Genomic DNA, 12048 nt, shown 5'->3' with positions numbered 1-12048 from the left:
CATTTCTGCAATTGGGAAGACGTTGGGGTGGGGGGAGGAGGCGATGGGGGATCCCCAGATAATTTAGTGTACATTTACATGTGGTCCACAGTATGACTTCCAACTGTATCTTTTCAACTCTGCTCAGCTCTAACTATGGTGCTACATCTCTGGTCACTTCCAGTTGTGAAACCCAGTATATTGCCATGAGCAAATGTGGTGACCAATCAGCTTCCAGGCATTTTCTGGCCAGCTCAAGCTGAGGCACCCAGTCTCACCCCTCTCCAGCCTCACCTTCAGGTGCGGAATAAGCTCTCTGCCCACCCACCAGCCATGGACCATGCATGTCCCCACCTTCCATATCTGCCCATCTCCAGCTGTGAACCCCAGCTTCTACCCATGTCTGGACATGGTACACAATCTCCAACTACAGTTGTGAATCCCAACTTCTGTTCACTTGTACGTGTGACAGTTATTCTCTGACCACCTCCCATTTCCACACCCAGGGCCTTCCCATCACTAACCATGTCTCTGTCTGTGGTAATGTTTTCAACATGATTCTATATCCACCTTGGATTGTGACACCAACAAGTTGCTTATATTCAGCTATGGGACACCGTCGTTTATTACCATCTGCTCTTTCTGCTCGTACTCTTAGCACACTTTCTGGTGGAAGCTTTTCTGGGCACGTGCACGATCTGAAAGTACCAGGCCTCGAAGATCGTCTCTCTTTCCTCCCTGTCTCCCCTCCTGCATGGTGGCGCCTCTACGCTCTTGGAAAACCTGCAAAATCGTCGTCAGACCTATTTGTCGTTATCTACACTGTTAATTGTCTCTATGCACTTACTCTGCCTGGGCAGACCGGTTATTGTTCAGAAACTCAAGGGCTCTGAATGACTGTTGTTTTTTCTCCCCTGTTGCCTCCCACCTTGAGCACTTTGAAAAACTCACTTGTGTATAGCCGCTATAAAAATAAACATTGCCACTACCATACCATTGCCAAGCTTCCCATCCACGTCCGCTACGAGTTATGAGGCCTGATCTCTGCACTCTCCATTTCACATCTCTAGGAATGGCAATCGGTGCCTCCCCAGCCCCCAGATGCAATTCCAACTATTGTCTAAGTGGAAGAATAGGCCAAATCTCTATCATTCTCCTATTGAACTTTCTGTGTTTACTTAGTAAATGGTGGCTTTTATGTATCACTCATGCTGCCTTTTGCTGCTTCGGAACTCGTCCAGGGGGTTGGTACGTGGGGTTACCGTGCAAGGCCACCAAGGGAACAATGTATCAGGAACAGTTCTACAGACTTCAAGTTATGTGCTGGGCATCCCTTCAGAGAATTTCAGAAAGCTTGTTTTAATGAATTCTTTTGGTGTGGGTAGGGAAGCAGTTAACATGCAGAACCGTTGTGAAAGGAATTATCTTCTCTGCGATATATGTATCTTAAAGGCAGATGGAGGGTCTGTTATGGGAGACCAAACTCAGGGATCTGTCGGATGAAAAGCTCTGCAGAGGGTCCCACTTCTTTGAGTACAAAGCAGAGGGTTTTGGATCCGCTTCTCAAATGAGATCCAATGTGATATTAGGGTAGGGTGATGTGGCCCGGTTGTCTTTGCACGAATATGATGTAAGCAGTATAGGTTGGGACTCTCTGCAGATCCCCAGTGACTTGGCTGGAAGCATCATGCAGTAAATATCACTGCACTTCTCTATGTAGGAGATAAACTGCTGCAACAAACATTCTACAGATGAAACATTTAATCTCGAAACCCCATCAAGTCAAGGAATCACTGGTGGGTGAAGAGCATGCTTGCAGCAATTTGCAACGGCTAGATTTACTGAAGGTTTGAGAAGCCCTTTCTTACAAGAGACAAAATAAGCAATAGGAAAAGAATAAGAGTGAGCGCTGGGAAAACAAGTTTGCACAGTAATGAGGAGGCAGGATGAGCAAGACAAATAAGGAGAGAAAGTGAGAGAGGGCATAAGAAAAAGGGACGAGACAGAACAGGGAAAGTGGAAAGCGGTAGAAATGAAGTAGGTGAAAGTAAGGAAAGATAAGACGATTCAAGTGAAACACAACCCGAGAGGAGAAGTAAACAAGAAGCAAAACTGACATTACAGGAAAGATCGAGAAAATCAATGCAAACTGTAAACTTAAAAAATGGAAAGAATGGAATGTGGCAATTCATAGGAATAGGAGGGCACAAAGGGGGTAACAAAATAGGACTGAGGGAAAGAAAGGGACATAAGAAAAGGGAAGAAAGGGAAGCATAAGAAAGGATTGAAGAATGTTTGGAAAAGAGTGCCAAATAAAAGAAAGGTAAGTCAACAATAATGGGCAAAGGAAACGAATAAGATACAACAGTGCATGATAACAGTGATTATTGACTTATTTTCTTCATCATTTTAAATCATAAATCTAATGTAGGAGAAGAGTGGTGGCCCTTCTAATATGATAACTGGAACATTTGTATCATTAACTCGCTTCTTCTCCTTGGGGAAACCTGGGTGAAAACTGCAGAATAAATCGTTCTGTGCTGTTCTTTGTGCCCAGCCTATTATTATTTCAAATTGACAGTATGGCAACTTGAAACCAGAATTCCCAGGTAGCCACACAGGCTCTCCTGCACCGTTTTGGGCACCAGAAAGCCCAGCCACTGGGGTCTGACCCTCATGGACATGGAGGATGCATTTGAGATGTGCTCATGTTTCCTGAGATGAAAAAAGCAGAGGTTGTTTATAGAAATCCATTAGCAATGACAGCCACCAAGAAAATAATGGTGGCCATCGCTGCTCCCGCTATGCGTGGTCACTTCATGCAGGTCTGAAATGCCACAGAACCTGGTTTGGCTGGGATCCCATAGTTTTCACTGCTGCGTGCTGAGATTGACGAAAACCCACCGGATAGGGCTAAACCTGCAGATGCGTTAGTGGCTGAGCTATTTGAAATTAAGCTTTAAGTCTGTTGCCAATTTAAGAGGCAGAGCGTCCAAACATGACCACCTCCACCTCTTCAGATGGTGGACTGAGGTCTCCTACATTGCCGTCTTTCGATGGGGAAATCCAGCCACAGCCTGCACGCACGTGACACCGCCTTATGAATATCATAAATCGAGTTCTGCGAGCAGGATATTTGTTCAACCGTGAGTGGCTGACACTGGAAAAATGGCAGGTAGGTTTATATTGCAATGATTTTTTGTCTGAATATCCTTCAAGAAATCGGGCTACAAATCTGCTCCTTAGCCAAACAGCAAGGCCAGCTTCCTCAAGGGTGAGTACTTACCGTAAAGAGGGCGCAGAGTCGGTCAATCTTGTCTGGGTTCCTTGGACCTCCATTCTTATTTAGGCGAACCAAGAACCGCTCACTGAAAATAGAGAAGGAAAGAGAAACATGACGTTTTGGTGGCAAAGACCAAAAGAGGGGACCGAAAAGAATGGAGAATTAGAGAAGAGAGGTGAAGAGAAAGACTTTTGCCACACAGAGGTGAGGAATGCACTTGCTAGGGATAATAATGTGAGGATTAAGGGAATGCGAGAATAATGGATATCAGGAGGGAGCTGAACAGAATTCCAGTAGAGGAACATGCATGCAAAGACCAAGAATAGAAACAAAGAAAAAGGTCAAGAGGTCATGTGGGAGATGGGGAGGTCAGGTGATACACAGAGAAAGAAGGAAATGGTTGAGAAACACAGCTAAATAAAAAGAGCATAAGAGGGATGGGGAAATCAAGTAGGATCATTAAAAAAATGGTAAACTGCACAGACAGGCTTGCTTATGTTTGTACTTATGTGCACTTGGTTCCCCTTCATGCATTTTTGGTCACTTGCACTACAAAGTGTAAACGAGTGTTACAACTGGCGACAATAGGCTAATGCTGGCAATAACAGGTTAAACACCTTTGTTTCAGTTGTGCAAAAAGTGCAAATGCGGCCCTCAATGTATGCTTGTGTGAGGCATTTGCAATGAATTCCTATGCAATATGGTCCGTTAAGCAGGTGCTAAAAACAGGTAAATTACAGAGAAATCTGATCCATCATATGGGGTGGGTGGAAATTTAAATTACTGTGAGGTAGTTATGGTTTCAGACACAACGACACAAGTTTCAATACGTTTATTAGGTTTTGAATGGGGGTTGGAGGCTTCCTAGCTGGTCCTAAATCTATAAAATCCATAATGGGAATAGTATCAACCATTAAATAAAAGTAATCAGTCAGAGTCAGTCTAATCACAAGAAAGCAATGTCTATGTCTGAAACCTATGCTTACCCTCACACCTTTACCATAACTAAGTGGTGAGAAACAAGTCAAAACTTATGAGTGTATCAAAAGTAAGTCAGGATGGCAATGGAGTTGAATAACACTCCTTTGCCCAAGCATGAGCAATAAGAGTTCTTAAAGCGCTTGGGTGGCTACTTCATACAATTCAATGAGTCACAGGCTTCCCTCATCTGGCTTGAAATTCACACAGTTCAACAGCATACAGTTCTTACAGGCTTCCCTCGTCTGGTTTGGCATCAATTTTTCACAAAAGCACAGTTCCTCAAAATGCTTTGCAATGGGATTCTCTTTCCTATAGTTCAATATTTGTTTCATAATTGGGTTCCCTTCCCCGACAGTTCAATGATTCTCCGATGGTATTCGTGACAGAGACCTTCGCAACTGCACAGTATTCGCCAGCGCTGTGCAGGACCACTCTGGCCATAAGGCTTTCTCGCAATGGCGCCCCTGGCACCCTGGTCCCTCTTTACTCTGCAGTTCAGTAACAGAGACTTTTGCAAATGCACAGTATCTTTGTCGGCCCTGTGTGGGACAACTCTGCTACTAAGGCTGTTGAAGTATTATCTCACACAGGTAGAGGGTGTAAAGAAGTTTATTTAAGTTATAAGGATTTAGCCCACCGGCCACTACAACATAACAAAAGCAAATGAAACAAATTGCATCATTCCTCCGGCCTCTGGATTCCACCTTCTACATTCTACTTCATGACCCTTCCACCTAGGCTCTAATGTTCTATATTCTATTTCCTCACATAAAACAACTGTTTATTACCTAATTGTTTCTGATACACTTTCTTTCCTACATCCTCCAAATCAATGTTCTTGGTGCACGCTCTGGCCAACCACGCAGGACATACTCTTGTGTTTGGTTTCCAACCCCTTAGTATTTCAAAAGGGGAAACCCCTGTGGTAGAATGAGGCGTGATCTATGTGCAACAACAGTATCCTCAAGAGCCTTTTTCCAATCAGCATTACTTGCCAACGCACACCTGATGCTATTATTTATCACCTTGTTGAACCTCTCAACTATGCCATTTGTTTGGCGATGATATATATAACTTGTTTTATGCTTAACTCCATTGTCCTTGAGAAATGTCTTCATCTCTTCTGACACCAATTGTACTCCATTATCTGTGATAATGGTGGTAGGGTACCCTTCTTCTTTAAATATCACTTCCAAAAATGAAATAATATCTCGTGAACTTGAATTTTCTACCCACTCAATCTCCACCCCCCTAGACAACATATCAATAAGCACTATGCAAAATTTCAAAGTACCTTGACTTCTGACTGGACCCACAATATCTAGCCCAGCACGGTCCCAAGGCATGGTGGGTATGGATGTAATAGTCATGCGTTCCTGTCTAGCGACATACCTTTGGCAGAGTCCCCATAACTACAACATTCTCCAATCAGTCTTTCCACTTCTAAATCTACTCCAGGCCAATAAAAACCTTGCCTGGCCAATTGTTTTCTCTTATTTATGCCCTGGTGTCCCTCATGTGCTAGCTGTAAAATGTTTTTCTTCACTCCCACAGGTGGATAAAGTTTTACACTCCTCCAAATTAAAACTTTGTTAATATGCAATTCGTCAAACATATGTCTAACAGCATCGGGTAGCTCACCCTTCTTGATTTCATTACCTTTAGCTCCACTTTGTAGTCACTTTTTCACCCTTTTTAAGATTTCATCTGATTCCATTGCTTGTGCCCAATCATTTTCAGATACAATTTCTTGATATACATTCAATATTTGTTCCTCATCACTTTCTTCATCATCCACACTCTCAACAATATTGTTCAATCTTGACAATCAGCAGATTTATTTTTAACACCAGGAATGCATTCCACATCCCAATTATATTCCTGCAGACTCACCACTCATTTCCTTATTCTTTATGATACTTTATCAGGATCTTTGGTCATTAGAATATCTTTGAGTGGCTTGTGATCAGATCTTACCACAAACCTGGTTCCCCAAATGAATGAACAAAACTTTTCAATGGCCCACTTGACAGCTAGTAACTCTTTGTGAATGGTGGAATAATTGCATTCTGCTTCTCTCAGGACTCTTGAAGAAAATGCAATTGGATACTCTATTCCATCTTCCACTTGTGATAACACTGCCCCAATGCCATGATTGCTGGCATCAGTGGTAAGTGTGCTCTTTTTGTTGGGATCAAACGATTTCAATGTGGGTGCACCATTTAAATACATCTTTAAATTATTGAACTCACATTCACACCGGTCACCCCAGTCAAATTTCACATTCTTTTTTACCAACTTTCTCATGTGAAAAGTTTTACTTGCCAATCCTGGAATAAACTTGGCATAATACTCAGCCATACCCAAAAATCAGATCAATTTATCTTTGCTATCGGGACTGGGAAAATTTTGAATGGTGTTAACCAACTCTTCTCTTGGCTTAATACCTTTATATGAAATTTCATGACCCAGATATTGTATGCTAGATCTGTTAAATTTACATTTGTCCTTACTCAGTATGAGACCGGCTTCCTTAAATATATGTAACACTTTATGAATCCTACTGTCATGTTCTTTTTGATCCTTACCATAAACTAATACATCATCTTGAAAACAAAGTACCCCTTGCATTTCATGGAATAACTGATGCATCACTCGCTGGAACACCGCTGCTGCAGATATGAGCCCAAACAGCATTCTTTAACAACAAAATAAACCCTCTGTTTTAATGAAAGCAGTAATATTTCTAGAAAGCGGATGTAACACGATCTGATGGTATGCAGATCTCAAGTTCAAAGTACTCATTATTTTGGCATCTCTAATAGTTCCCAACATTTCAGTTATGTTAGTTAGGGGATGTGTATCAGAAATCACGCAATTGTTCACACAACAGAGATCTATGCACAACCTTAGTTTTCCATGTGGCTTGTGCACTATTACCAAAACCCATTCCGATGATTCCACTCTTTCAATAAAACCTCCTGTTTCCATTCTCTGAAGTACTTCTTTCACTGCTGATTTTATCAACAAAGGCACTGGTCTCACTTTCTGCACCACCGGAATGGCATCATGTCTCAATCTAATCTTGTGACTAAAATTCTTTAAAGCTCCAAGTTCCTCCCTAAACACTGAGTGTTGTTTGAAAGTTTCGCTTAATGTTTCTTGATCCACAGCATACACTGCTTCCTCCGCATTTGGATCCAATTTTCTTTTCAATCTCCTTTGATGAGACCAACTCAAAAGTGGTTGCATTCCCTTTTTCGAGACATAATCCTTTCCTTTTGTGGAACTATCTTTAAGCTTCATAATGGACCAGAACCAATCTTCCAATGCAATGTGTTTACCGCCATATGCAAAAGGTCTGACATACTCTTCATTTAATATGGTATTTTTTTTTAACTCTTTCCCAAACAAAAACTTGCGAAGTAGGTATACTTCGCACTCGAGTCAATTACCATACTGAATAGTTTGTCATTTATTTCTATCTTTGCCATGGGCTTTTCATATCTGCATCATCATGTTCAGTCATGTTGAGTAGTGAATCTTCTACTGAAAATGTGCATTCTTCCAATCTCTCACAAAATTCATCAACATAATCTATATTCTCCATCTTGGTTCTGCAGCAATTGGTAAAGTGCCCCTTTTTATTACACCTCTTACACAACTCTTTGATGCCAGGACACTTTTCACTTCTAGCTAAATGATGTATACTGTCACATCTGTAGCATCTCCATCTGTCACTGGTTTCTCTCTTTTCCTTAAACCTAGAATATTTCTTCTTAACATTCACTGTTTATTTCTTTGTGGACTAATTTCCCTGAAGTGCCAATATTTCTGGTACTTGTGATATGCATGCTTTCTTATTCTCACATTCTTCCCTTTTTCAAGCTCTTTCACACCTTTGTTGGTGTGTTCCACCTCCTTTGCAACTCTGAGGACTTCATCTAAGGATGGATTCGCTTTAGACCAGAGTGCTTCCCTCACCTTGCTATCACTGCATTCCAACGTAAATTGATCACAAATACGCTCATCTAGATTATTACCAAACTCACATTAGGTAGCTAATCCACCTAGAGCTGCACTTGTAAAAATTATATCTTTCAAGAATAATACTGACAGATTTCTCATAATGTAAATCTAACATTTGTATAAATTTCCCATTTTCTGTGAGTCCTGAAGCAGCTTCATCAGATACTGCTGGCAAATTCTCAAACTGTTCTTGCCCGTAATTTCCTAAACAGTGTATGAGTAAACACTTCTTCCTCTCAATAGAAAAATTCAAAACTTGTGCTGCAAATACGTAATGATCGAAACGTTTTTCCATCTTTTCCATGGTACTATTGGTTCACCCTTTGTATCAAGAAAGTAATTTAGTGGTGGTATGCTTTGCATGGTGTCTGGAGACTTGGTTTCACAGAAATACTGTTCTTATGGATAATCCTTCATCGTAAGCGTGCTGTTGCAGAAAGTGATTACCTTTACTAACTATGAATTGTAATTACAATTGGATAATGAACTTTGAAACAAACAGTGCATGTAACAGCCTTCAAATTTTGTTTCCTTTGTTCACACACACATTGTTTTTACTTACAATAGAAACAAAGCTTTACAAATTGGTACAACATTTTCAAACAACACACTTCCTTTTCCAATAAAACGCCACAGAATGAACCCATTCCCCTCCTAAATTGTGGGTGATCCACTTTGGCTTGAACGTCGTGCGACTCCCCCTGAAGTAGTAGCTCCCTATCCCCTTGGTTGTTGTTATTTCAAAGAAAAACAACAGTACTAGCAAAAGGCTTCAAATATTTGCTTTTTCCTTTGTAATAGTAATTGCAGTTCCTTTTATTAAGGGGATTGTGATAAATTAATGTGCTCATGTAGTATGTTAATAAATTATGGTTGCGATTTCACTTGCAAAGTCATTTGAGGCCATACATATACGAATTGTACGAATCGTTGATGCAGCGTTGGAGTGTGAAGTCACTTTATTTGTGCCGACTTTAAGTAAGATGAATTAACTTTGTTTCCAACCGCGGCGTTAAAGTGGCAGCGATGGCAGTTGTTACAGAGAAACAAATATGGCTGCACGTTATTTGATGTCCAAAGGTCCTTTCATTTAAACTGCATATTGCGTTGTTGCCTCAATGCGGATGGAGAACCTTGGTGCATCTTGAAACAAAACAATGCCTCACACTGGTAATTAATGCTGGATTTTAAAATATGCACACTGATGTGTGATTATCAGGCTATGCCTATTGAACCGGAGTAAAGCCCTTAACAGTCTTAATCTTTGAATGATGCATACCTTGTGAATTGTTAACAGTCCTTCAGCAATTTTAAATGCTACTTTTACAATATAGTCTGTATTAAATCCTTGAATCTGAATACACTGAGTACACCCAGCCTGCCTCCTGGTTTGCGATTAGGATGCGTTCTCAGTCTTTTTACGCCAAGTTTGGGGGGTTAATCTCTCCCAATGTTTCTTGCGGCTGTGTTATATATTTAAAATGTGTGCAAATTATTAATAGAAGTTGCACTGAAAGCGCTTGACTTACTTCTTTCAGGACACACACCGGTGGGTACCTTTGTTTCACGGCTCACTTGAAAGATTGTAAACGTGACTTCTACGTTGTGGTTATTATTCGTCCTTTCATACGCTCGTTACTTGCCACAGGCTTCTGGTGTGGTTTCATGCAGTAGAAGGCATTAAGGTTAACAGCTACTCTGTGGGCTGCCGTTCTTGGGTTATCCCATCCTCGTCGCCACTGAAGTATTCTCTCACACAGGTAGAGTGTGTAAAGAAGTTTACTTACGTTTTAAGGATTTAGCCCACCAGCAACTACAACATAACAAAAGCAACTGAAAAAAATGGCATCATTCCTCTGGCCCCCTTCCCACCTTCTACATTCTACTTCACGACCCTTCCACCTAGGCTCCAATGTTCTATATTCTAAAATGTAATAATGTATTGTAGCTATGGAATATGGAACATGGAAATGATAAATAAACAGACAATGAAGTACTGTATGAACATAGAGGTGATGAATGAACATACAATGAAATACTACAGCCGTCTCTTCATTATGCTTCTTGCATTAGTTCAACATTTCATTTGGTTGTGCTCCTGCCACTGAACACAGTTCATGCTCTTTGTATTCAATGATTGTGCTCCTGGTACTATGCACAGTTCATACTCCTTATCTTCAATATCACACTTGGTTGTGCCCTCGGCACTGTACACAGTTCTCATCTCTTTGTGGGTCCCAGACCCTTCTCTTAATTCTTGTTGTGGTTCCCCTACAATGGGTTCACAAATATCACAGCTCATATTCCATTTTTGCTGATACTTCGAGCCATTTTAAAGCTTCTCTTCCCTTTAGTGAAGCTGCTTCCGTGATTCATAATTCTCAAAAAGTCTGTCTTTTCTCATGTACACTTGCACATGGCCTCGCTGCTCGCTGTCACTTTGTTTCTTCTCAAACTGTTTTAACAATGGGCAATTGAAGTTTTCACTTTCATCGCGTCCCTCACCATGTGCGTGCTCTCACCTTGAAACATTGTATCTCACTCGTGCCTCGCGCCTTTCACAAACTGGGTTCCCCACTGCTTTGAGCTCACCGGATGTGTTTCCTTTTATCGCTGGATACGTGTCAAGGTCAGGGTCTTCTTCGCTGCTCCTCCAGCACTCCCAGGCTTTCTTAAACACCCGGGGGAATGAGCACCTGCACCAGAACTCCCCTTTGGAGTCTGTTTCCTCGAGCAATCCCCTTCAGGCTCCTTGGAGACACGGCTCCCTTGCCACGTTTGCTGCAGCCTTTCCGCCTCTCAGGCCCTTAGCACGTGGCGGTTCACTCTCCCTTGACAGATACCGGGCTACCCATGCAACCCAGTTCGCCTGTCTGCTCGACCTCCAACTCATGTTCCTTCTCGGGCTCCAACTCTTTCAATGTGTCTCTCCATGCTCCACCTCTTATACTCTGGGTGGCCGTCAATGTGTTTCAGGTGTGGATTATCATAGGCGTGCCTGACCCTGCCTGGCCTTATTAGTGGGATATGCCCATATTCTATCACTAGTGGTAATCTTCAAAATCTCAGTCTTCCTCTTCCTCAACTCAGTAGTTGGGCTAACACAGAAAGGAGGGGAATTATGGGAGTTGTAGAATTGCATAAAAGCAGGGACTATGGGGTAAACAGTTGTCGGGAAATGGGGGATACCAGGTCTCACCTTCAGGTGTTTCCTCCACACTCTCCAAGGACCTCCTACCCAGATGATCCTCCCTCACTAGTCCACTCCCAAGGTTGGGATCCAATAGCGATGGCCCTTCCCTGGCCACCTAAATAAGGGATCCCTGGGGTCTGAGCAGTGAAACACCTCAGTTCTTTCCCATAACATTCTGTGTCACCTCCTTGTCTGTGTAGTGATTTGTGAGCGATGCAGACGGCTTTGAAGTAATGTGTTTTTTACTGAAAGCCAGTTTAGGCTTCTCAGGGCTAGTGTGATGTGGTCACTTCAGTGGAATTGTCCCAAAGGTATTGAGAGATCTATTTCTAGATTTCTTCCTCCTCTCCCCACACAAAATCCATTTTGTTTTTCACTAGGCATCTTATATTGTATAACTGGTCAGGAGAATTCTTTACACATTTTTGATAACATTCGCTCATCCCTAGGAATGATCTCATTTCATCTTTGGAAGTGGGAATCTATGTGTGCTTTATGGCATTGATCAGTTAGTTTTTGGATGTAGCCACTTAAACAAAATCTCATGCCCCACGTCATCTACTACACTCTCTCTGGAATTGGA

General features: G+C 41.8%; 1 protein-coding gene across 4 annotated transcripts in view; it reads right to left on the bottom strand.

Annotated features, from left to right (window-relative positions):
- Positions 1–12048, bottom strand: part of DOCK3 (dedicator of cytokinesis 3) — a 2582899-nt gene that overhangs the window by 1062425 nt on the left and 1508426 nt on the right. For all 4 annotated transcript variants that reach the window (XM_069644069.1, XM_069644070.1, XM_069644071.1 and 1 more), the window contains one exon: positions 3266–3347. In XM_069644069.1, the coding sequence (XP_069500170.1) occupies positions 3266–3347 (82 nt within the window). The remainder of the gene's footprint in view (positions 1–3265; positions 3348–12048) is intronic.

This window comes from Ambystoma mexicanum, chromosome 2p (genome assembly GCF_040938575.1).
Source record: "Ambystoma mexicanum isolate Mex_15411 chromosome 2p, UKY_AmexF1_1, whole genome shotgun sequence".
NCBI classification, from domain to species: domain Eukaryota; kingdom Metazoa; phylum Chordata; class Amphibia; order Caudata; family Ambystomatidae; genus Ambystoma; species Ambystoma mexicanum.
This window is presented reverse-complemented; position numbering and strand designations above follow the sequence as displayed.